We start from the raw sequence: 27,473 nt of genomic DNA, 5'->3' as shown, positions 1-27,473 counted from the left end.
GCCTAAGTAAGCCTAGCCAACAAGGTTCCCTGGCTTACGCCAGCCAAGAAAGTTATTTTCCTGTGCCCCTGTCGAGCAGAGACGCAGAAGTGATCCCCGGGGTGTATTTCCTATTTCCCATCCGCACATCAAGATTTTTCTTGAAGAGTGCAAATGAGGATCTTAGCTTGACATAGATGGGTAGCTTGTCCCAGAGTATGGGAAGTCTCTGAGACAGGAATCTATCCCTCCAGCATGTCCTTTTTATTGTGATGACAAGGTTTAGGTCCCTAAAGTGTGTAGCTCAGAGGGATTGGGATTTCTTTAGGTGAAGCATGTCCAACAGCTCTGGGTTTGACATAGTTTTATATGTTAGGCAGAGATCACCTCGGAGTAGGCGATATGCTACGGAGTAAAGCTGGAGTTTTTTGAGACTGTCAGTGTAGGGCATCTGTTTGAGGCCAGTAATCCTCTTTGTGAGGTACTACTGTGGCCTTTCCAGCTGCTGCAGATGTCTTGTGAGGTTCATTCCAAAAGTGGAGTTGTCTCTATAATGGGTCTGAGTGCCAAGTAGAGGGGAGCAATGACCTCTTTTTTCCTAGATGAGAGAACCCTTATGTGATGAGGTGTGCCACATAGAAGTATTTCCTGTCTACTGTGGCGATGTGATTATCAAAGGAGGGACTACTGCCCACCTGGGTCCCAAGGTCTCTTATCACACATTCGGCGTTATGTAGGCTGCCGTCTATGTGGTAGTTCATGGGTACAGAGCTTTTACCAAAGGGAATGACAATGCACTTTTTGGCATTGAGCTTGAGGCCATGGCTCTGATACCAGGCATCTGTCTCAGTGAGGCCCTTCTGTAGGATAGCCACATCATTTGGGGACTCGACTGTGGCTCCTAGTTTGCAGTCATCTGCGAGCTTTGTTAGCCAAAGGCCTTCTGTGTTAGCCTGTACTTCAGAGACGTAGATACCAAACAAGCGAGGTCCCAGGACTGAACCCTGTGGTACTCCACTTGTCACTTGCTTTTATAACTTCCCTTTCTTAAGTAAAACAGAGCTATGAGGTTCTTTTGCATGCCTCTGAACCATGACATGCCTTCTTTCCTTTCAAGATGGACAAAACATAGATGATAGCGAGATTCCTGGTCTAGTTGGGTCTTCAGTGCATCCTAGTTTCTTTGTCACAGGCATTTGTAGAATGTGAACTGCTAAGGAAGATCAGTCTTCATCTAATTCAGGACTAGGATGCTCTGTGCAAGTTCTGCTTGGTAGATTAAAATTTCCCAGACTATTTTTGCATCTCTCACTACCTATAATTCCTTGCACATCTGTCCTCAAGCTCCTTCCTGTTGCTTTCTGCCACTAAACTTGTTTGGTTGGCTCCAAAATGGCTGTAGGCTAGTTTTGGATTTGTATTTCTTTGTGTTTTCCTTTTTCTTCCAGATTTGCCTTACCTTTTCCTACGCCTGATCAGTTGTGCTTCTCGTCTGTTTCTTGTTTCTTCTTGCCACTAAACTCTCTTCAGTTAGATCACAAATGGCCTGTGCTACTTGAGAATGTTTTTCTTCTAATTATTCTGTTTTCTTCTGGCTTTATTGTAGATTCATTTGTTTCTTTTTCTACAGTGAGGGCATTGCCTTCTTCCCCTTTTTTTTTCATATTTTAGGGCTTTAGTCTGTTTCTTGCCATTATGCCTTCTTCATCAAGTAAGCGTGACTCCTGCAGACAGCATACCCATGCTGACAGTCGCACAAATGAGTGTTTTGCTGAAGTTCTCAACATTTATCTGAAACATGTGATGTTCATTCCAGCTTTAATAATCTGACCTTATGAAGATGGAAAAAGCAGCTCTTGTCTTCTTATTAAAGCCACATCCTTTCCCAGTTGTTTCTACAGTTGCTCTAGACAGGAATAGGGAGTCTCTTTCCTTCACCTAGCCTTTTCCTTCAGTGAAATCTTATTCATTTAGGTCTGTTTAGTCTTCTAAAAGACCTTTTAATTAAGTTGTCAAAGTCTGTTAAGCAGTGAGTCATTAAAGCTGATTGCACTAAGTTTGAATCAGAGAGATGGATTATTTTACAAGTACTGGTTTCCAAGCAACTAGGATGGAGTATTCTCTCCCCTGCTGTTCCTTTTCCATTGGAGGTGGTGTTTTCTACAGTCACACCTGCTTTACTAGTAGTGTTTGCGAACTCTCCACTTCAAGGGGCTTTTTGTTCATCCCCTCCAGTGTTCTTCTATCAGGTTTGCAGAGCTTGGTAAAGCCATTGTAGAGTTTCATTATGGACAGATGAGTTCTATCCCTTTCCTTGCTTGTTAGTTTGAGAGGCATGAAGTTGGATCCAGTGTAAGCTCTCAGAAAACTGGTCTAGGTGATTTGATGATTTCTCTGCTTTATGCGCCAGAATGCTATCTGGTGAATGCAAATTTTCCAGTGTCTGCTCTTCTGACCTTGAACAGGTCAGTGCAGTTGACAGTGGCATGAAATTCCCCTTCTAACAATGTCTGTTGTTGGTTCTGCCCTGCCTTTAGGGGATGTAACATTACCCTTTCTAACACTTTCAGCACCAACCTTGACTGTGTTGTGAGCCCCATTATTGGTTCCATTAGGCCTTAAACAGGCCATACAGCTGAGGCTCAAACTCGAGCAGGTTCAGCATCACTTCTTCAACTATTGGGTAGACCAGCAACAATCAGTCAGTCACAGAAGATGAACCTTTCCAGCTCATTGCAGGTTTCCTAAGAAGATATGCTCCTGGGTACTTCGCAGTCAGCCTGTAGGCCTCCATCTGCAGGTCATTTCACATGAATGCACACGTTTTCTTCTTCATATGTAGCGGATTCCAAAGAAAAGCACCAGAAAGTCTCCTCATGTTGATCCTGCATGGGAGATGAAGATGAAGATAAAGGGTCCATTTTCTTCTTCCCCTCTGAAGAATCGTAGATTCAGTGATGTCTTGGAGATGGTGAAGAAGGGGGAATTGGTCATCTTGGGAACTCTTTTCCCCACAGAAGACTTCAGGTTGCCTTTTGATCTCACCGGACATCTTTCTGGGTGGTCTGCTGATAGGTGGACATTATAAGAGATGTGGTAAAGGCTTCTTGAGATAACCAGGGCACCATAGCCTTGTGCCTGAGAAAGTTAACCTGTTTTTTTAGCTCTCTGCCAGACTGTGCAGTATGGATAGACACTTGTTTCCCGGCCAGTTGTGACTCCCTATACAATTGCTCTGAAGAGTCTATATCAGAACATCGAAGTATTAAAACTTTGAATGTTCTGATATCGAACACTATTCAGCAAACGCTAAGAATAGCGAAGCTGCAGAACAGCGAATTCTTTCCTCTGGAAAGAATTCGGTTGGCTATTTCTCTGCCTTTGCTATTCTTAGCACTGTGGTGGAAAGTTACTGGTTGGGTTCAGGTAAGTGTGCGATTGTTTGTACATTAGGGGCGGGTTAAGTGAGTTAGGGTTAGGGTGCAGGTTAGGTGTGTGTGCGATAGTGACTGACCTTAGGGTTAGGGTTTGGCTTAAGGTAAGTGGGTAGATAGTGTATGTTTAGTTTAGTGTAGCATTAGATGTAGGAATTTAAGTGTATGGGTGTGGTTGCTGTTTGTTTGATGTGCTTGTGTTCTGTGTGTGTGTTTCGGAGCAGCGAATTTTTTCCATGGGAAGAAATTCGCTGTTCAGAATTTTCAATATTTTCATGTTTAGATGTTTTGGGGCCGATGAAATAGCGTTCACTATTTTCATTTTTCGATAACGTGATATAAACGTGCTCTGAAGAGGATTCCTACCTCTCAGCTTTAGACTGTTTGCCCTCCTGAGAGGGGGTTTATGGCATTGGGTATGCATGGAAAGTGGCCCTTTGCATCCTTCTCTTTTGTGTCTTAAGTTGCTGATTTGTTTTACCCAGATGTTTTATTTCAGTAGAACATCTTTGATGAAGTTATGTATATTGCTGACAGTCTCCCCAGTGATTCTGTGGAAGAGAAGTTTATAAGTCGGGATTCCATTTCTTCTGTGGCCATCAGTCACACGGTGCGGGTAACATTTAATGCCACAGATGGGGATGTAAGGGCAACAGGAGCTTGTGTACGTACACACCGACACTCCTGGATGTACCTTACTACTTCCAGTGAGGACAGAAAAAACAATGTTTAAGGGTGCATCCGTCTGGGGGACCCTTACAGTTTGGATCTTAAATTAACCAGCATGTCCATGGACATGATGGAGGAAGGATACCTCTTTCACTGGCTGGGGTCACTTTTACTGTCCACAACATTCATTTCTGAGGATGCAAAGGAGTTGGAGAAAACTTCAATGTGCCCTACAAAGTCCACACCAATATGATGCAAGATTAAATCAGTCCTTTCCCAAGAGTTGGTAATGTCACTAGTCTGAGAGCTGTGAATGTAAGCATATCCAGGGGAAATAATGGGTCCTCCAAAGAGGTCGTGACTCTAATACCTACCATCTGAGAGCTGTGAATGTAAGCATATCCAGGGAAATGATGGGTCCTCCAAAGAGGTTGCGACTCTAATACTTACCATCTGTCTAGTAGGTAGTCTGTCTTCACCTCTTCCATTATCCAAATTTATCCAGTGGTCAATGGATAACAGAGCTCATCAAAAATACTTCATGCCGTTCAGGTCCTGACCACAGTGCCTATCAGTCGCATAGCCAAATTTCCCATCCCATTAGAAAGAACAAGCAAGGAAAGAGGTACAAAAGCTATATACAGGAAATGGCTATCCAAGTTGTCCCAGAGGATTAACAAGGGTAAGTCATTTACTCTACGTTATTTTTGGTACCCAAGAAGTTGCAGGAGTCGAGCCATATTAGATCCTTGTGACTTGAATATCTTTGTTCCAGAGAACTTGAGAGAAGTCATTGCATATGACTATGCTACAGTTGCTACAGTCTATCCTCTCCTGCCTTTCTAAGAAACTGGATTCACTCTTTCAAGCATCAGGATGCCTCTGTGCACAAGGGTATTGCCAAAACAAATGTCCATTATCCTGAGGAATTTTAGAAATGTTTGACTTGAGACTTCAGCTGTTCAAAGTACATTTGACTACTCTGTCCATCTGTTAGGTTTCTCAGTTACTGGCCTTTTCTGACTTCCCTTAAAATGTTTAAAGCCCTTTTTAAGGGAACCGGTGTGTTTTTTTTTTTTTTTTTGCTCCTCCCAATACACACACGCACACATGCATATAAGGGAGCTGCTTCCTCCATGGGACTGATATTTTGTGCTGGAAAAGCTGACTCAGTCTGCTCTTCTGAAACTGTAGCATCTTATTAAATGCCTTTTTCATGATGGATGTGTAGTTTATCATAAGATATTAGTATGTCATGGGTGTATGAAAAACCTAACTCCTAATTCGCATTTAAATATGACAATATGTGCTGAAAAATGTACCATGTCATTTAGTATTCCTGAAATATGTTAGTGCAAACCCATTCACTTGCCTTTTCATTTTACAGAGTCCAAACTTTCTGTCGCATTTGCATGATAGCAGAAGGAAATAAACAGTCTGCTACTGAAGTGTATTTAGCATGCTACATCTATCCACTCATGCATTCCCCTCATCCTTTTTGAATGTATCCAGTGTCGCTTGAATGCTACTGTGAATTCCTTGAACACCTCCATTTTAGTAGTTCAGTCCAAGTTTTCCACCCTCTCTGTGAAAAAATTTTCAGAGGTCTGAAGAATGTTTACTTCAGACAGTTTGCCACATCTGCTGCCTCCTTCACTTTCTTTACTTTCTGTTCAGGATGATCCCTTCATGTCTCCCTAATGATGATTTTGTGCACAAGAAGAGCTGTAGCTCCTCTAGTCTCTGGCTATGCCCCTTCTGTTCCTTTCCACAGATCCTTCTGGTGACTTTCCTTTGCATTTCTTCCAGCAGCTTGTTGTCGTCCTCCTTATGTGGCTTCCAAGAACTATGTTCAGTACTCCAAGATATGGTCTTACCACAACCAAGAGAAGTGGAAACATTACCTCTTTGCTTCTGGACTCTTGTCACCATGAGGCCATTCTCCATAATTGTATGCATTGCTGCCACTGCTCTCTCTGCTCCTGGTCATCCTGTCCAAGTGCGACTAAGATTTGCAGGTACTCCTGCAGCTAATTTACTATTAATTGTATTGCCATAAGCTAATCCTTCACACTAGGGCTGTTTCAGTCAAAGAGCAGCGCTTTGCAAGTCATTCAGCCATTCCAAGTCTTCCCTAGACTCTTCATTTTACCCTCCTTTGCTGCACCTATCTTTGTTACTGGCAGAGAGGCTGTGCCTGTTCTCTGTTCCTTAAGATATGCTGAGGCAAATACGCTGAAGAGTACTTTGAACTAGGACACAGACCCTTGTGGTACTCCACTATTTACCTTCCTAATTCCTCTCACGGTCTACTCATCACAACACTTTGTCCTACAATTGAAAATTGCAGTTGTCCTGTTTATTTGTCTTGTTCCTACTCCATGTTGTCCAGTTTTATCCATCCCGGTGGCTTGTTCAAGTGCAGGAGGACTATAGCTGTGGGTTACTCCCTCTCATGTTTACATGCAACCCAGTCATAAAGCTGGATCAGGTTTAAATTACCTCTTTTACTGGTGAGGTGCCAACCACAAACTTCAGGGTTCTACGATTTTCTTGCAGTTTGAAAAATCAAACTTTATTAATATTGTTTTGCTGGTATCAGATGCATACATTCCCATTTTTTTTCTCAGACTCTTGATTCTTGTATGAATTATAACTTGTCTTCAAATTCCCAGTATTCTGTGTGATGACACCCTCTGTATTTTTGTCATCTGTAATTTAGATACCCTCTGACAAGGTCTTTGTGCTTTTCTTTTAGAATCCGACATTCAAACTGCCATAGTTCTGGCTGTATACAAGGAAATGGACTGCCCTGCAATGAATACAGAAACGAACTTCAGTACAGTTACAGAAGGTACTTTAAATGTTATTTCCATTTGGTTAGATACAGCTTGATGTTACTGTTTTTGGGAAATTGCAGCTGGGCAGGATATTTAAACAAGTGCTCGGTCTTTCCTGTCAACGTGATCTAAAGCCATCTTTTTGTTTAGAAGTGTGACCAGTAGCTAATGACAGGATATTGGTGAATGCAATGCTTTGTGTTATCTTAAACAAACAGGCTACAGTGGGCTTCACATTTGAAAGAAATGTTTGACACTTCCCTTGATTTCTGCTGCATCTCCTGAGCTGTGTAAGTAGTCATGATTGTAACCAGATGAGAGGACATTGGTGTATCCTGCTGTTACAGTGACAGCTGTTTCTGTGATCTTTCATTGCAAATGACAGGCCCTTTAAACAGAAGGTGCCTGTTTTTATCTTCATAATGTGTTTACCTGAGATATAAGCTGTATTGCCAGATGTTTTATGATCATTTTGGGCTGTGAGCAATGTCCCCATCCTGTGTAATAATCAGTTTGCCTATGCCTTTTACTACAATGCATTTACTGGTTTTCTCTTCCCCTTTTGCATTTGAGGAGCGTTATCATTTTCTGTTAATATTTCAGGTCAGCTGAACTGTTATCTTCCACTTGGATTCACCCAAGATATTTCAAATTCAGTCAATGACAGTGCCTCAGGAGGTTGAGTACTTTACATTGATATTGTAAGATCAGAAAGCTGTGGGCATAGCTCTCAACCTTCCATCTCCAAAATGAGGAACACTCACGTTCATAATGTGGAACAAATGGGCAAAATGTGGAACACATACTAATGGCTTATTAACAACTTCAACTAGGAAGGTCATAGGATGGTTAAAATATGCTGGTTTTACTCATAAGGAAGATCCTTTAATGAATTAATATGATTAACTTCTACTTACCATGGATTTCACTTAAAAAGTTCATGTTCCTCAAAGTTCCACATTGAAAAAGTCTGTCACACATTCAGTGTTAGGAATTTTTTTAAGACCCCAAATGAGGTACGTTCCTCGTAATGAGGTTCACTTGAGAGAGATAGCTGTGGGTTCTGCTCCCATATCTGTTGTTATAATTCATTTTCAAGTACTGATATTGTAACACAGCATGGGGTGGGGTGGTTGGTAGGTGCTGCATCTGTCATGAGCTAGCCTTTCAGATGAGATGTTAAAAAATTGTGTCATCTGCATGTAGAAGTTACTGGTAGCTCATAATGCTGTAAATGATTCTGTACTACTTTCCAAAAAGAGTATATTTTTAATATAGTAACATTGTGTATGCAAAAAAGGAAGAAACAGTATTAATTTTAGCATTGTACCAGATGCATATGACAGCTCCATCTAAAATGTACAGCATACGTCAACAAACCTTTAGCATTTTCTTTTTCCCTTTAGCCTTTTGTTTTCATTCTCTTTTATCCATTTCCAGCCTGATAAATAATTTCCTTAACTTCACCAGTTCGTTCCAGTGTGTCCCAGACTTTATTCTACAAAAAGGGAAACCCCTTGGTGTCCTGGACCAGATTTATACTTGACAGTATGAATGCCACCTTGAACTTTCCCGAAACAGATTATCTTTAATGGGACTAACTGGTCAACAAAAAGTAAATACCACCACTGATTTTCGTTTCATGTCTGTTGATTTGGTTGTCCCACTTGACTCGTTCGATGAGACCTAGGAGTCATTGACTTAAGACAAGTATCTGTCGACTGTGGGGTTTCCATGGATACCTCATTACATTTGCATATTTATTGCATGAATTGGTATTTTAAGTAAGCCTTTCTTGAGAATATCTCTTCCTCTTTTCTGGAACATTTCATACTGTCTGCCTCCTTATCTGTCTCTTCCATCATTGACAACGTGAAAAGTAAATTGCTGCTGTTGATGGGAAATGTCTAATTTATTTTTCTGGACCAGGATATGACACATCAGATGGTAAGTTTCCCAGAAATAAAAAGCTATTCAGTGAAACAATATTTATCTTAAAGCAGTTCTTCATAAAGCGTTTATTAGATCCATACAGGGCTTTCTGTTGGTTTGCACGAACTTCTGTTTAGCTTGCATTTCAAGGCAGACATAACAGAAGCATACTGAAAGTTTTGTAGTTTCAAGAGGGTCAAAGAGGATGAATCCATTGGCTTCAATGACTGCTTACAGATACCTAACTGGCAGTCGTATTTTATTGCCTGATACTTTACGCTTCTGTGGGTTATTAATGAGGCTTATAATAATAGAATATGGTTGTATAAGCAAATGTCAAAAACTTAAAACATTGACATTCACTTAGTTAAACAAAAAGCATTGACTATGAAAACACAGAATGCACTTACTCCATTGTAAGCCCAGTTGCATATACAATGAAATCAGACTTTTATATGTGCTGGGGGAGTAAAAACACACAAATGAGGCATTTACTTGATTTGGGGGGGGGGGGGGGCTCCACCACCCAGTGTGGTCCCACATCTCCTTACTTGTATTTACTGATTCCATAGTCACATAACTGCACAGTAAGCGCAGTTGGCCCTGTAGGATAAAACCAGTTTCTGCAAGTTAGCCAATAAAGTGACACCACATGTTAGTGCTGGCAACCTGCACATCTGCAGTATGCATACACTCTGGTCTAGTATATAGTACTTGGTTTGAATCTGAGAAAAACACCAAGTCTGATACTGCAAAGCACAGTTATGGCAACAAGCTACATCGCGTAATGCCTGTATACAACCACATCAGTGTACTTTCTGACCACGAAATACTGTCTTCATACTTGAGATTATTATCCAGTGAAATGCAAAGAAGAAGCATTAACAGCAGACAAAAGCATTGCAATTGGGAGGCATATACATTCAGTACTTAACGTGTGACCGTTACAGCTTAGAGATGTTATAGCAACTTGCATGATAAATGACACACACAAGTTATATCAGGAAACTTGTTTTAACACAGTCCCTGTAACACAAGCCCGTATACCAGCTGAATAATGGGCTGTATACAGCATAAAGCAAGAGATGCTGTTATCACAGGAAGAGAGCTGACATAGTCATACTTAACAAACCTTATGAACGGACCAAAGCAGTGCCTTATAACTACAGACCAGACACCCCCGCAACTACAGCACTGCATGCAGTAGAACCGCGAGCACCATCCAGTAGTGTTACAGCTGCACAGATAATACACAGGTCCATACAAACCAGTCTAACCGTTGGAGCAGGCATTGGAATTGGCAATCTAGAAAAGACAGCATAGAAAAAAACACTTCAGTAGGAACACACAAACAGCACTGCATGGGTGGATGAAATGCTGGAATATCCTTTACAGGACATACATCCCCCTTATGTGAAATGTAATTTAATTCTTATCATACAGAATAACCCTGGTGATTAGCAAACAATTCCCCATGAATTTATGTATTTTTCTTGTGCACATTGATTTGCTGCAATACCATTCAGAAACAGAATCAATGTTGCATATTACTGTCTAGTAGGATGCAGGTTATGTACGATATGACAGTGTTAGATAATGGCAGAAGACGTTAATCTTAAAGTCACACCAACATGCATCTTGCTGGAAAATTTTTGGAAATGCTGTCTCACCAGTATTTCTTATGGAATTCCCCATGGCACATCAGTACATCCTTGGGTATACCTCTTCCACTTTACAAAAAAATTCCGGAAATGGATCCAACATTGGGGAATTGCTTTTTACCATATGGTAACACTGCTGCTACAGCTTTTCATGTGCTGGTACCGCTAGCTTATCTACTCACTCAGGAAGTACCATGTGCATCTCTGTGCTTGTTGCATTTTTTGCATCATGTCTGCAAAGAAGTTTTCTCCATTTACAGGTACATGTATAGAGATATGACAAATGACATTACAGAAGTATGTAGCAGGGACTGCAGATCTCAGAATTTTGACGTATATACTCTTTCTGCAAGATCATGTGCCATAAAGCAGTATGTACTGGAAAGCCAGCATAACACATATAAAAGTTCATTGGCTCATTACATGCATCACTATAGCACATGCTTACATTCCTACTAGCAGGACAGAGCACAGTGGACACACTTTGCATGGACATCCATGAAGGATTTCCAACATGGGCCTCCTACCGCCATCATCGCCACCTGGTACAGGCTGAAAAAAAGAAACTATTTATTCATTCATTCATTCATTTAGTCATTCATTTACTTTGTTGACTGGATGGTTCACAAACTATTTTCAGCCACGACCAGGGACAGATAGGCATTCATAAGTTTCAACAGATAGTTTCAGTTCTGTCTGAACAATTCAGTGTGTGTGACAGTTCGTCTGTAGAACAATGGTGGAGTGGCACTTTAAAGGTGCGATTCAATACCAGTGACAAAGATAGTTTCATATAGGTTTTTAGAAAGAATACCTAGAAGTTAAGGAATAGAAAGCAGTTTTTACATATGTACATGGTGTAACAAAATACTGTACTGATGCAGTTTAGAAATAACAGTGTTTAGATGTGCAAATATTAACTCGTTGCTGTAGGCCTGATTTACCATTTTTCAGAGCACTGGCACTTGTATTCATTACTAAGAAAATTTTTTGAATATACTTAATTTCTTTTCTTTTTAATGAGTTCCATGCTGCGGGTGCAAGTTTTGAAAAGGCTTGTTCACCTGTTACCTTGTAATAGGTTCTTGACAAACAGATGACATTGTAGAAGAACGTAGAGAATATTTTGTCTGCCTGTGTTAAAGTGTATGTGTTAGAGGTCAGTTGCATGTGCAGTAAAGTAGTTCGAGTGACAAATATTTGAGTAGGAGCATGGCTGTAGCAGTTACTGGTAGCCATTTGGAGCTAATTGTGCACACCCTGATCTTTGCTTGCCTCTCTGAATGTCTTTTCTTTGTCTATGTGGATTTTCAGTAAGTGGTTCGGTTTCCTCCCACATCCTAAAAGTGTGTTGTAGATGAAATGGCTTTCTTCCAAAATGTTCAATATGTGTATTTATGCTTAAGGCTTAATTTTTGTCTTTCTTTTGTAACTGAGTAAAGCAGCAGCAAAGCAGCCTCTTCTCATTAATTGTAATTAAACTCTGCATCACAGAAGCAGCAGCATTTACTATAATGCAATGTAAAAACATGATAAAGTAAACAAGATGTAATTAATGTTTGTTGAGTGGGACTATCCAACTGTAAAGTCCCCATTTTAACTAGAGTAGCAATAAAAGCTGCAGAAATTTCTAAATTGTCATTACAGGCCTAGAACATACTTGAGACTTTAAGGTTCAAAAGCAACCTATCCAATAGGTATCTGTCAGTAAAATGGCACTCCACTCACTCACTCTGCCCATGCCATCCATTCATCCCTAGTGTACCACAAGGCTGTATGCTTGGTCCTCTCCTCTTTAACATTCTCACCAGCACCCTCCACACATCCACACAACATGCCTCCCTAACAAATTACACAGATAATGCCACATTCATTCGCCTTGTTGCCAACATGGCAGACCTCCCAAAATTACTTAGGAAGCTTTTACCAGCAGTTGAAACATGGCTCACAACCTAAAAAAATGCCACTTTTTTCTCCAAATCCTTCTCTCAAGAAAAACCATTTTTTTAAAGTCTGCTGTTGATAATACAACCATCGCTCCTCATAGGGATGATAGCGGAGCATATACAAAATTGCAGAAAAAAAAAATCATCAAAAACTAGGGATGCTTTATGGAGCAAAAACTTTTTCACAAACACAATTAAAGCTACACTTGCCACTACTTATCTCCTCTGCACACTTTTTTATGGCACTCCCATCCTTACTAACCTTCAGACAGATAGCCAGTGGCTCACTGACAGGACCCAGGAAGTTAGAATTGGGGAGTCTGCCTCTAAAAAGAGACCAGCCACCAGTGGAGTACCTGAAGGACTGGTCCTGTGAACCACTTCTTTCTTTTTGGCACCTACTTGTTTGAAATCAAGGGCAGCATCAAGAGCCATTGGCTGAGCAAACTATCCAATGATTGCAAATTAGGAGCAGTCATAGAATCCTCCACTGACACTAAGGTTCTCCAAGAAGGGCTGAGACAAACTGGTGTGAGAATCATGGACTAAAACTAAATGCCAAGAAATGCATAATAGCATCCTTCAGGAAGACAGACAACACTTTCCTCAGAGTTGAATCAGTAGTCCAGTATTGGGGACACACATAAACAGTAATCTAGTCTTTGACCATCTCATGTCTATGGTAGTGAGACATTCATTCTGTGCTGCGCAGCTTGCAAACATACAGTATCTAGGTTCAAAGTTGTCATTGTTCCACTGTATTTGGCACTTATCAGACCTATCACTGAGTACAGTACCCCCATCTTATGTACCTAACCAAATACATCCAACAGTTGGAACATCCACAGAGTTTTCTAACTAAAAGAGTACCGAACATAAATAACATATCCTGTGCAAGACCGCCTCTAAGCCCTAGCCCTGTATTCTGTCTCCTGCAGGCTGTTCAGGGGAGGTCTTTGCCTAGTGTACAAGGCATCATCAGACCAAACTCTGATGGACCTCCTGCATATCTGTAAAACAGCACCAAAATATACCCATTCAAAAGACCTTAACCTTACCTGTGATCTAAATAGGACCTGCAGGTATGTATCTCAGAAAGTCCCCCTTCTGTGGAACAGGCTTCCCATCCAAGTGAAGTAGAGTTCCTCCCTAAAGCAATTCAAGTATAACTTGGACAGTTGGGTGGGGAACCAGAAATTCACCCTGCTTTGGCACTTTTGTCTCTAATCCACACAGCTAGCCTGTAAATTGTTCATCTCCCAGACCCTTGTTTGTAAATGTTTCATCTCCTGAATTCCTGCTTATAGTTTTTGAACTTGTCAGAGATTTGGGATGCATGGCTAGGCATAAAAAGGCCCTTGTGGTAGTTAGCCTAGTGCACACCTATGAATGTATAAGAAGGTGAGAGATTCTGTAGCAGGATTTAAGCTGGGATAGTACTGTAATGGTGGCAAAATCTGTATGAATGGTGAATATTAAAATTTAGTGATGGTTAACCTGAAACTTTCATTTGATAACATTGGGGATTGAATTATTATTTATCTTTGATAAAATTTGCTTTAGAGAGTGATGTTAATGCAGGGTGAGCATGACTTTAGTTTTATTGCCGTTAATCGAGAGTTTATCAGTAGCCCAAGCACATGCTCAAGATACTTTCTTGCAGCTTTAGCTGAAGATTGCCTGCTGCTGAAAGCATAACCTTCTGTTGAATTGACAATTGGTCGATCATACAGAAACTTAATTGTTGGAAACCAAAACATCGATCCACAAAGCATCGAAAAAACATGCTTTTTACAGGAGGGGTGGGAGGGTGAGCAATCCCCCTGCACCTTCCATGTGTGGGGGTGCACTCCTGACACCAAGATAGCACCACAGTGCCTCTGAGAAGTAGATGCCAAATAGGAGTGATCTCAGCATGGAACCTTGAGGTGCCTTGCTGGTGGCTGGTCGCTTAGTAGAGCTGGTATCACCAATCCTAACTTCCTGGGTCCTGTCTGAGCCAGCTGGCAATCCAGTGACTTGTGTAGGGGATATTATGCCCAGTGTGATGAGTTTGTCAACTATACCAGAGTGGGGTACTATTGAACATTGTAGCCAGGTACAGGTAGGCGGTATACACAAGATGTTCGTGTTACACTGCTGCAGTCATTACACTTGGGTTATCCTGCCTTCAGGCGGTCCCGCAGTCGGCCAGAGTTCCAAAGTCTTGGTCCGGCATCGGTTGCTGTCGCTTCTTCCCTGACATCAGTGCGCCAGGGGTATATAAGATGCATCCAACGCCATTTTCTTCGGTCTCTCTTGCCGCGCGGTGTCCGAAGCAGAAGCAGTTCGCAAGTGCCAGTCGGCTGACTCCTGAGATTTTCGAAGTCGAATTTCAGATTCAAAGTCTTCAATAAAGCTAAGTACCCCGTTGGGGAAACTTTTTTCTTGCCTCAGACCGATGTCAGAAAAAGTTAATTGTATTTCTTGTGGGAAGCAAATACCTCATAAGGACTTCCAGTCTTATTGTATTCCATACAACTGAATAACGGAAGCAGTGAAGAAAACCTAAATGTTTAAGCAGGAAGACCACGAAACCAAGTAAAAACGCTGCTCGTTCAGTTAAAGACAAGAAATTTAATAAATCCCAAAGGTGCGATACACAAAACACGAACTTCAATGGTTAAGCGCTTTCATCTGCAATCAACAGATTTCATCAGAACCAAGAAATTCCCACAAATACAACAATATATAGCAACTTTGGCGCCAAACAGTAAATTGATTCATTATTGACAATCAATAAATTAAACTAAACAATCATGGATGCAGGTAAATATAATGTTCTGCATTGTAACAAAACCAATGTATTTGAACATGAGTGATTTCCTTGTAAAACTGTTTCCAAACATTAAAAACATTAAAAACAATACAAACAGAGATGAATGTTCTAAAAAAAATATATATAATATGTCTCCTATAATGTAAAAAATAGAAATCTTGTGCAATAATTGTTCCTATCACAATGTATGGTGGAGAAATTCTAGGTGAAACCTCCAAGAAGTTCTTAACAAGTTCGTAACAAGTTCTTAACAAGGCTGCTGAAAGCCAGAAGTACCCCAAAGGCTACATAAAACTACATTGAACTAACACTTGTAAACTATCCAAGTGCCTATATAAATAGTATGACAAATACATAAAAATATAAAAATGTAAATAAATAGTATAATAAATGTATAGCACAAAGCACAAAACTAACTGAATGTTTAACATACCTAATTATAGATGCCATAATGAATAAATATGAATGAAAATAGAATATAAATCCATAAATTCATAAATTTGTAATGGGAATATGTTGTACGATTTGTACCACAAACAATTCAGTTCGGTGGAAAATAAAGCAGCCACTATTTTTAACAGAAAGAACAACAAGATTGATAGAGACATGTTATCATACAAACAACATAGAGCATATATATGGCCCCAGAAAAAATCTAGTTTTGCACGTTCAAATAAGAGGGATGAATTTGTGTATAGGGGACGCAAGGATACCTGGTTGAGTCATGATGAAGAAAATTTTCAAGGAGGAAGATACCATCAAGCTCCCAAAACTTACAGAAGAAAGTTTTAGAAAATGTTATTACCAATTGTGATGTTGTGAGTGAAGCTCAGGTCACTGCAGTGGACCCTATTTTTAGTACAGCGGGCTTGTCTACTAATGACAATTACAAGGTAGTGACATATAGTGGTTTGAAGGTATACAATTACACTGATACTTGCATTTCCGAAGATTTTTGCTCATTGTTTAGCAAAGGCATGAAATTTATACCGACCGCCAAGTTCAGTATATTTGACACTATTAAAGAAATTAAATTATTCTGTAGGAGAATGAACTTGGCTATACAATTTAATGAGCCTACAAATGGAAGTACCAATGTTCATACAGAAAGCACGGATGTGCCACAAGGATGTCATCAAGTCAATACTCCAAAGAAAAAAAGTGTTTATGTTCCAGGGTATCACTCTATAGTAGCCCAATATGAAAAACTTGTTACACAGGACATTTATTGGCTACAAAACCGTATTAAAAGAAACACTTCAGCCTTGTCCATTGGACTTCAAGACAATCTATCACAGTCGGAGAGGGAATGTTTAAACCAAGTTATTAACAACAAGGATATTAGGGTCATGAAGCCCGACAAAGGGGGAGGGATAGTTGTATTTAACACCATCAACTATAATCAGGAAATATTGGATATTTTACATCTATCTGGCAACTACGAGGAGGTATCCCTTAACCAAGTTAATATTGGATACAAGCGTATAGATCTTGCAATCGAGGAATTCCTACTTGACAATAGGATATCTAATGACACTTATGAATACATTAGAGTTGAATTTCCCAAGATAGCTTCTATAATAGGGATACCTAAAATACATAAGAATATTAGCAAACCTCCTTTTAGACCTATAATTTCTGGGTCTAGGTCTAAAACTTTCAAGTTAGGGGTTACCATAGATAGATGGACCAAGCATGTATATAACAACGTGGAGCATCTTACCAAGGACTCTTGGTCGTTTTTGTGCAAGTTAACACCCTTGATTTGGCATGATGAGTTAACTTTTATAACTATCGTCGTAGTTGATCTTTTCTCCTGTATTCCCAGGGAGAAAGGACTGGATTATTTTTTCAACAGCCTTAAGAAATTTTCAGGGCTGAGTTTTGAGAAAATAAACTTGATAGTGGACATGATGCGTTTAGTCCTTGATCATAATTACCTCCAGTTTCAGGGTGAACTGTTTAAACAGAGGCGAGGGGTGGCCATGGGTGCTTCTTGCCCAATTTTGCCAATTTAGTGATGCTCGAATGGGAATCACAGTTTGTTTTCAAGTAAATATTATAGGTATATAGTACATTACACCAGGTACCTAGATGATTTGTTCATTTTATGGAAGGGACCTGTTGAATTGATAAGTGAATTTATTGAGTATTTAAACAATACCACTGATTTTTTAAAGTTCACTTATAATATGAACCAAGAAGGTATAGCCTATTTAGATACCTATGTTTATTCTACGGGGAAGGAATTTCAATCAAAGATTTTTAGAAAAGCAACCTTTTCAAATGACTACCTTTGGTTTAATAGTTGCCATCCACCACACATTTTTAAAAATGTTTTTAAAGGCCAATGTATACGTGCTGCTAGAATGTCATCTAATGAGGAAAATATGGTAATTGAGTTAAATAATATATATGACATGTTCACCAAAAGAGGATACCCTGATGATTTGATGATACCCATTAAGGATTATGTTATGAGAGAATGGGGCAAAAAGTTTCTTCCTTTATTGGGTAAGCCTTTTATTTCTAAGGTGAACAACAAAACATTAGGAGGTTGTATATGTGTACTCACATTTAGTCCATACATTAATGTTTTAAAAGAGATCATATTAAAACATTGGAATCTGTTTTCTACTTCAGAAGATATTGGGAAATGTATTGGACATAAACCCAATTTTGTATATCAAACCTCCTACAATATCAAAAGAATGTTAGAAATGAAAAAGAATATTCCGGAGGAATCTGCACGAAATATACACACTAGAAAATGTGGAGTTTGCAAGCAATGCAAGTTTATTAATGTAAATAGGTTAGTTAAGTTGTAAAACATCACAGCCAACTGTTTAAAAAGTAAGGGGGGAAATTGTAACACCTCGAGGGTAGTTTATATTGCCACCTGTGTAGTATGTGATGCTTATTATATCGGAAAAACAGAGAGAAAATTGAAGACCAGAATATATGAACATACTTATAGGATTAGAAAACAGGACCCCAATAATGCACTCAGTAGACATATACTGGACTATGGTGTTGAACATTCCTTCCGTTTCACCATTATTGATCTCATTGATCATATTTCTTCAACTGGAAATTGGAAATGTTATTTAGCTGCACTAGAGAGTAAATGGCAAATATTATGCAATGCCACGATCAAGCCTGGCCTGAATGATCATATCAGTATCAAACCTTTTCTGATTATGGATAGTTAACACACATATATATATATCTTTCTCCTCATTTACAACTCATCTACAACATATTCCCATTACAAATTTATGAATTTATGGATTTATATTCTATTTTCATTCATATTTATTCATTATGGCATTTATAATTAGGTATGTTAAACATTCAGTTAGTTTTGTGCTTTGTGCTATACATTTATTATACTATTTATTTACATTTTTATATTTTTATGTATTTGTCATACTATTTATATAGGCACTTGGATAGTTTACAAGTGTTAGTTCAATGTAGTTTTATGTAGCCTTTGGGGTACTTCTGGCTTTCAGCAGCCTTGTTAAGAACTTGTTATGAACTTGTTAAGAACTTCTTGGAGGTTTCACCTAGAATTTCTCCACCATACATTGTGATAGGAACAATTATTGCACAAGATTTCTATTTTTTACATTATAGGAGACATATTATATATATATTTTTTAGAACATTCATCTCTGTTTGTATTGTTTTTAATGTTTTTAATGTTTGGAAACAGTTTTACAAGGAAATCACTCATGTTCAAATACATTGGTTTTGTTACAATGCAGAACATTATATTTACCTGCATCCATGATTGTTTAGTTTAATTTATTGATTGTCAATAATGAATCAATTTACTGTTTGGCGCCAAAGTTGCTATATATTGTTGTATTTGTGGGAATTTCTTGGTTCTGATGAAATCTGTTGATTGCAGATGAAAGCGCTTAACCATTGAAGTTCGTGTTTTGTGTATCGCACCTTTGGGATTTATTAAATTTCTTGTCTTTAACTGAACGAGCAGCGTTTTTACTTGGTTTCGTGGTCTTCCTGCTTAAACATTTATTGTATTCCATGCCTAGGACCTGATCATGACTTCACTAGTTATCGGTTTTGTGCTAGATTTAACAAACACACTATAAAAAGACGTTTTGATTTTGCTTTGCACTACTTTGGCTGAAGGTTCAATTATACTATGCCGTCGGATCAACCGACGACCGCAATACCGAAAAATCGCAAGGACAAGGATAAAGACAGGCATCCGAGGTCCAAAACCGACGACGAAACCTCTTCAAGGCCAGTCGCCGGTTCTCAGTGAGGTGCTTTCGCAGCCCCTGACACCCGCTACCTTAGAGCCACAGGCTGCCTCCAACTCCCACGTGGAGACAACTAGGCTTCTGGAAACTCAATGTATTGGGCCTTCGGAAGCTAATCCCTCAGATAGGTCCGGAGCCGCTGAGCAGGCATCGGCTTCTGAGGGTGTTTTCAGACCTTCACAACTTACCATTAAAACAACAGCCAAGACAAAAGTACCATTAAAGACAAAGAAACAAGTACAGCATTCTCCTGGACAGTCCTCCATGCCTAAGAAACAGATGCTTAAAATGTCCGAAGACCTCATTACTCTAATCAGGGTTTCCCATCCCCCTCCTGAGAAAAGGCCTAGGCAGGATACAGACTATGATTCCTCTGATCAGGTTTCCATTTCCTCTGATTCCTCTTCAGACCAGGGATACTCTCTACCCCCCTATGAGGACTCTGATGCTGAAGAATCTATCCCTTCAACCTCTCCTCCTGAGGATTATTCTTTTGGGGATACTTTACATACCATGAGGGAACATTTCCATTGGGAAAGTCAGGATTACTCAGAATCCAAGAAAAGGCTCAGGGATTTCCTTTTATTGCCTCAGCACAGGCTGCTGGCTATTCCACCTGTGCTAGATATTGTGGATGATGTGTTCTCTGAATCCAGCTTATCTCCTGATTCTTTGCCCCCTGCACCAGCCAAGCCAGATAGGTATTATAGAGTCCCTGACTCTCACAAGTTTCTTTAAAAACCCTTCTGCTGATCCAGAAACTATTTCCCAGGGTCCAAAAGGGGTTAAGGCTTCCATTGCAAAAAATCCAGTACCCTCTGACAGATTCCAGAGCTTTGGATAGATGGGGGAAGAAAGTATACACTTCTGCAACTTTAGCAGTAAGAGCTTTAAATTGCCAGTTTCACATGCGTAAGTACCAACAATATTTAATGGCTCAGTTAAAACAGAAAATGCTTGCAAGCTCAGAAGCTCCTGATTGTAAAGAAATGCAGGATTTATTGCATGCAGTTGAACAGGTGGGAAAGCATACTCTGCAATGTGGTTTTGATTCTTTAGAGGCCTCTTGTAGAGCTGCAGTTACAGGTTCTGTGATTCAAAGGCATGCTTGGTTAAAAGAACAGAGTTTACCTGATCATGTTAAGGCACAATTATTGGATGCTCCTTTACAGCATGATTCCTTGTTTGATGTAAAGGCAGAAGAGGTGTTAAAGAAAATGGAGGATAAAGCTAAATCTATGCAAACAGTCAAGGATTTCTTACAGGTACAGCCACCTCGATTTAGCAGAAATTGGCCAACAAAGAATTGGTCCTTTCCAGTGTCAGACAGGCCACAGAGAGGCAGATACAGACCCTCAAGAGGCAGATCTCAACCCCAAGGCTCAAACAGACAACGACAGTGGGGCACCTCAACCCCAAAAGGAGGCGAGGACAAGTCTCAACCTTACAGGAAACAGTCACAATGACTTTCCCCTTCGTACACCAAGCACTTCCCTTTTGGAAGCCCCCTTGGGGGGAAAACTAGCACTTTTTTCTCAAAACTGGCAGACAATCACCCAAGATGGGTTCTGAATATTGTCTCAAGGTTACATGTTCCACTTTCATACTTTACCAAGGCTAAAAGGGGAATGCCAGACCTGCCACAAAATCAATGGGCAGAGGCACAAAAACAAATTTCAGCCCTCATGGACATGAGAGCTATTCAAAAAGTACCACAACAGGAACAAGGACAAGGATTTTACTCAAGACTCTTCCTGGTCCCCAGAAAGGACATGGCCTGGAGGCCCATACTAAACCTTTCAATTCTAAATACTTACCTGGATATTCCAAAATTCAAAATGTTGACATTACAGCAGCTTCTACCCATGCTGGGCAAGAAGGCTTGGCTTGTTACTCTGGACCTCAGAGGCATACCTGCATGTTCCTATCAGGCAAAATTGCAGAAGATACCTCAGATTCAAAGCTGGTGCAATGCACTGCCAATTCTCTGCACTGCCCTTTGGCTTATCTACTGCGCCCAGGGTCTTCACAAAGTGCCTGGCACCAGTAATTGCATTTTGCAGACAAAAAGGAATTCAAATATATCCATGCCTGGACGACTGCCTCATTCAAGCAGAGACAAAGGCATTTGTAAAAAGGTTGCTAATTTCTCTTGGGTACACATAAACGAAAAGAAGTCAAAACTAGTGCCCTCACAACAGATTATATTCCTGTGTGTCAGCTTAAATACAACGGCCCAAATGGCTTACCTCACGCCAGACAAACAAGTTCAACTAACTCAATATTTTCAATTACTGGCAAAAAAGTCCCATCTCCCTGCAAGAAAAATTCTGCATGCCCTGGGATTCATGGCATCCTGCATACTACTAATACCATATGCCAGACTGCATATGAGGAAATTACAATGGTACCTAAAAAGTGTTTGGACTCAACACTCTCACAGTTTAGAAGCAGTAATACCAATGATTCCCTGCCTACAACAGGAGATGTTCGTCATCCCACATTGCTGCAGTCCTAACACTAGGGTAGTCCGCTGTCCCTCGGTCGGCCCGAATATCAGAGTATAAGGCTGACGTCGGTCAAGGCGCATTTGACTGACATCAGAACGTCAGGGTACAAATGCGCATGACCGACGTCATATCCTCAGTCTTTTTTGCCGCATGGTCCGATGCAGAAGCAGTGTTGCAAGTGCCGTTCGGCGTTCTGAAATTTTGAATTGGAGTTTCAGACCGAAGTCAGAGTTGGTTAAGTACCCCGTTGGGGAATATTTTAGTTTTTTCTTGCCTCAGTGGTTTACCGGATGTCAGAAAAAGTGAATAACTGTATTTCTTGTGGGAAACAGATACCGCATAGGGATTACCATAATTTGTGTATACCTTGTTTAGGACCTGAGCACGACGTTGTTGGATGCCGCTTTTGTGCTAGGTTTAATAAACGCACTATAAAGCGGAGGTTGGATTGTGCAAGGTTGGTCTTTGGGAAGCGGTGTAATTACAAAATGCCGTCGGATGCTCCGACGCCGGCTTCCTCTAAGAAGCGCAAGGACAAGGCAGTTAAACCTAGGTTAGAGGAGTCGTCCGAACTGGACGTCAGTTCTTTAGAGGCGTCAGTGGAACCGGTGGTTCCGACGGAGGCCTCTCTGGAGTCCCAGGGAGAAACTTTGATTTTACAGGATGTGGCCTCCCAGGAGGCAGGGCAGGCTGTAGGGGCTTCTCAAGTAACTGTACTCCCCTCCCTTCCTAAGGGGTCTAGGCCCTCTCTTTCTGCTTCCAAGGCTTCCCCTAGAGGCAGGTCTAGTTTAGCTTCTGTGGGTGTCGCTCCCAGTTCTTCAGGTACTGTGCCCAAGAAGCACATGCTCAAAATGGCAGAGGATTTAATTACTTTAATTAGAGGCTCTATGCCCCCTCCTGAAAAGAGGCCTCGGATGGAACCTGTGTTGAGGGATTATGAGCAGGCTTCGGATGTGTCTGAGTCTTCGGCTGAAGACTTGCAGGAGTATTCTCATTATTCTGATTCTGATGTGGATGATTCTACTCCTTCTGCTTCTCCTCCTGAGGATTTTTCTTTTTCAGAGACCCTTCACTCCATGAGAGAGCATTTTAAATGGGAAGGTCAGGATTTCTCTGATTCCAGGAAAAGGCTTAGGGAATTTTTGTTTTTACCCCAGCATAGGCCTTTAGCTATTCCTCCTGTTTTGAATGTGGTGGAAGATGTGTTTGCAGAGGCTTCTCTTAATCCTGATTCTTTGCCTCCTGCTCCTGTTAAACCAGATAGGTATTACAGGGTGCCTGAAGCTAATAAGTATCTTTTTAAGAGTCCTAGGGCAGACCCAGAAACTGTTAGCCAGGGGCCTAAGGGTGTTAAGGCTTCTGTTGTCAAAAATCCGGTTCCTGCAGATAAAGAGGCCAGGGCCTTGGATAGATGGGGAAAGAAAGTTTATACTTCTTCCACTTTAGCCATGAGAGCTTTGAATTGCCAGTTTCACATGTTGAAATATCAAAATTATCTCCTTTCTCAGTTGAAATCTAAGGTTGATGCTCTGGCGGAAGGTATTGACTGTAAAGAGTTACAAGATTTAGTGCATGTTTCTGAACAGGTGGGTAAGCATTCTTTGCAATGTGGTTTTGATGCTGTACAGGCCTCGTCTAGGGTGGCTGCCACTGGGTCAGTTCTTCGAGGCATGCCTGGCTGAGGGATCAAAATTTATCTGACCATGTTAAAACTAGAATTTTGGATGCCCCTTTGCAATCTGATGTCCTGTTTGGTTCTCCTGTTGAGGCAGTTTTAAAGAAAATGGAAGACAAGGCTAAGTCTATGCAGACTGTTAAAGATTTTTTGCAGGTTCAGCCTCCAAAGTTTAGTAGAAATTGGCCTACTAAAGGGTGGACGTATCCTTCTTATGATTCCCAGTCTAGGGGTAGATCTAGACGTGGCAGGGGCAGAGGTCAGGGCTCTTTCAGGCCTAGAACAGGGAGTTCTCCTGCACAATCTTCGGGTGAGGGCAGGGGTCAGTCCTTTCGTAAACAGACCCAATGACCCACCTTTTCAGCTGCCAGACTCTTCTCGCCTGGCAGCACCTTTGGGAGGCAGGTTGGCACTTTTCAAAGACAATTGGAGTTTGATTACCCAAGACAAATGGGTACTGGATATCATACATCACGGTTACAGGTTTTATTTCCATACCTTGCCTCCTTTCAAAGGCATGCCAGACATTCCTCCTCAACAAAGAATAGAGGCTCACAAGCAAATTTCACTGTTACTCCAAATAGGGGCCATACAGCCGGTTCCTATGCCAGAAAGGGGCCTAGGATTTTATTCTCGCCTGTTCCTAGTCCCAAAGAAGGGGAACACGTGGAGACCAATTTTGGATTTATCTGTCCTCAATACTTATCTGGACATTCCCAAGTTCAAAATGTTGACGTTGCAGCAGCTTTTACCTCTGCTGGGCAAAGATCATTGGATGGTAACTTTGGATCTCAAGGAGGCTTACCTTCATGTCCCTATCAGACTAAAGTGCAGGAAGTATCTGCGTTTTCGAGCTGGGACTTCTCACCATCAGTTCTCTGCATTGCCCTTTGGCTTATCTACTGCGCCCAGAGTGTTCACGAAAGTTCTGGCTCCAGTGATAGCTTTCTTCAGGCTAAAAGGAATTCAGATCTATCCTTATTTGGACGACTGCCTGATTCTGGCTCAAGGAAGGGAAGAGCTTCTTCATCATTTGGAATATGTGATAGCAGTGCTAAGGTGCCTGGGGTATTCTGTGAACGAAATAAAGTCCAGTCTAGTACCCTCTCAAGACATGTGCTTTCTGGGTGTGAGACTGAATACAGCATCCCAGATGGCCTTTTTAACCCCGGACAAACAAAAGAATCTATCCCTTTACTTCCTTCAGCTATCTCATCAGTCCGGGCTGACTGCAAGGACAGTCCTTCAAGCCTTAGGGTTCATGGCATCTTGTATTCTGGTGCTTCCCAATGCCAAACTGCATATGAGGAAGCTACAATGGTATCTCAAAAATGTATGGACACAGCACTGCCAGGATCTGGACACTGTCATTCAAATAATACCTTGCATTCAAAAGGAATTTTTATGATGGGCTCAGGAATGTCACCTAAACAAGGGACTCTCTGCGACCCGGCCAGAGGCGAGTCAGATTTTAACTACAGATGCCTCAGACATAGCTTGGGGAGCTCATCTAAATGGAAAGTGGATACAAGACAAGTGGCCTGCCAGACTACAACATCTACATATCAACATGAAGGAGATGTTAGCAGTCCAGTTTGCATTAATAGCTTTCAAGGATTTACTTCTTCCAGGGCAGGTGTTGATTCTAACAGACAACACAACTGTCATGTGGTAGATCAACAAGCAAGGGGGAACACATTCTTATCCTCTATGCAGGCAAGCAATGATTTTGTGGGAGACTGCTCTCAATTTACAACTAAATCTTCAGGCAAGGTTTCTGCCGGGAGCACAGAACTCCTTAGCAGACGTGTTAAGCAGACAAATCATGGATCCCCACGAGTGGAAACTGGATCTTCATGTATTTCAGAAATTGACAGTGTCCTGGGGAACTCCAGACATAGATCTGTTCACTTTTCCTCTAAACCACCAGCTGCCAAAGTTTTGCACAAAGCTGTTTCATCCCACAGCTTGGAAAGTGGATGCTCTTTCTTTCAGTTGGAAAAATCTTCATGTGTATGCCTTTCCACCTCTGCCTCTCCTCCCAAAGGTACTTCTGAAGGTCAGACAGGACAAGCCAAGGATGATTTTGATAGCTCCAGATTGACCTCGACAGCACTGGTACCCACTACTGAGAAGTCTAGTACGGAAGCCTCCATGGCCTTTGCCTTTGATTCCACATCTGTTGTCCCAGGAGGACAGTCATTTGATCAATGTCAAACTTCACTCTCTTCACCTAACAGCATGGCATATTCTGTTCTAAACCATAAAGGGTCTCAACTTCCACAACAAGTTTTGAATGTGATTTTGGAAGCCAGAAGGCCTAGTACAAGGAAAGTGTACGCAGATAAATGGAAGAGATTTTTATTTTGGAGTGCAGCTAAGAATTTGGATGTTTCTGAGCCTGATTTAAGTGTGGCTCTTCAATATCTTACTGAGTTATTGGACAAAGGTTTGTCCTTCTCTTCTATTAAGATTCATGCTGCAGCAATTTCAGCTCACTACGATTGTGACCCACCATTGTTTTCTCATCCTTTATTCAAGCAATTTCTTAGAGGGGCAAAGAATATAAGACCCCCACGAAGAGCTCCTACTCCTGCTTGGGATCTCAATTTTGTGTTGGAGAAACTCACTCTACAACCTTTTGAGCCTGCAGCTACTGCTGAGTTGAAATATTTGTCATGGAAAACTGCTTTTTTGTTGGCCATTACCTCTGCAAGAAGGGTTTCTGAATTGCAGGCCCTTATGGCAGTTGAGCCTTTCTTAATTTTCCACAAGGATAGGGTATCTTTACGTACTAATCCTTCCTTTATGCCTAAAGTGGTTTCTAGTGTGGCTTTAAACCAAACTATTCATTTGCCTACTTTTTATGCAAATCCCCAAACTAAAGGGGAAAAGATTTTGCACACTTTAGATGTACACAGGCAGTTGCGATATTATTTGGACAGAACTAAAGGGTTCAGACTATCTCAGCAGTTATTAGTTTCTTTTGCTTTATGCTCTCAGGGCAAGCCCGTGTCAAAACAAACTATTTCTAAGTGGATTGGATTTTGCATTGCTTTCTGTTATTCCCATCATGGCAAACAGATTCCAGCTGGGATTAGACCTCATTCCACTAGGGCTACTGCCACTTCAACAGCTTTTTTGAGGGGGGTGGCTACTAAGGATATTTTGGAGGCAGCCACTTGGAGTTCAGTGCATACCTTCTCTAGGCATTACCACCTTCCATTGTACTCTAAATCCAGGGCTGGTTTTGCCACTGCTGTGTTGCAGGGCATTTTGGCAGCTCCTGCTTCATTATAATTTAGCCATCCTCCCTTACCTCTGCTTTGGGATTCTACCCAAGTGTTAGGACTGCAGCAATGTGGGATGAAGAACATAGTACAGTTTTGTACCTACCATAAATGTAGATGTTCGAAGATCCACATTGCTGCAGTCCAATTTACCCTCCCTCCTTCCCCTCTGCTGTTTGAGGTGGTTGTGTGGGTTGGGTTTTCCTTCTGAGGTATATGGCATTTTGTATATATTGTATATATTATACATATTTTTGGTGTTAGGCTAGTTGGTTGTTTGGTTGTGGTCTATGGGTTGTGACCTTTCTTTTTAGGGTCTTCTGACATCTGGGGCAAGAAAAGACTGAGGATATGATGTCGGTCATGCGCATTTGTACCCTGACGTTCTGATGTCAGTCAAATGCGCCTTGACCGACGTCAGCCT

General features: G+C 40.9%; 1 protein-coding gene across 1 annotated transcript in view; it reads left to right on the top strand.

The window, feature by feature from the left end:
* Positions 1 to 6,831: 6,831 nt before the first annotated feature.
* The window catches only part of LOC122790655 (exonuclease mut-7 homolog), a gene marked incomplete in the record, with an annotated part of 2,442,473 nt that continues 2,421,831 nt past the window's right edge, over positions 6,832 to 27,473 (top strand). Inside the window, 1 exon segment of the mRNA XM_044058180.1 lies at positions 6,832 to 6,936. Coding sequence (XP_043914115.1) covers positions 6,885 to 6,936 — 52 coding nt within the window.

The sequence above is a fragment of the Protopterus annectens genome, chromosome 16.part0 (assembly GCF_019279795.1).
Source record: "Protopterus annectens isolate FY-2018-M chromosome 16.part0, PAN1.0, whole genome shotgun sequence".
In the NCBI taxonomy this organism is placed as follows: domain Eukaryota; kingdom Metazoa; phylum Chordata; order Ceratodontiformes; family Protopteridae; genus Protopterus; species Protopterus annectens.
This window is presented reverse-complemented; position numbering and strand designations above follow the sequence as displayed.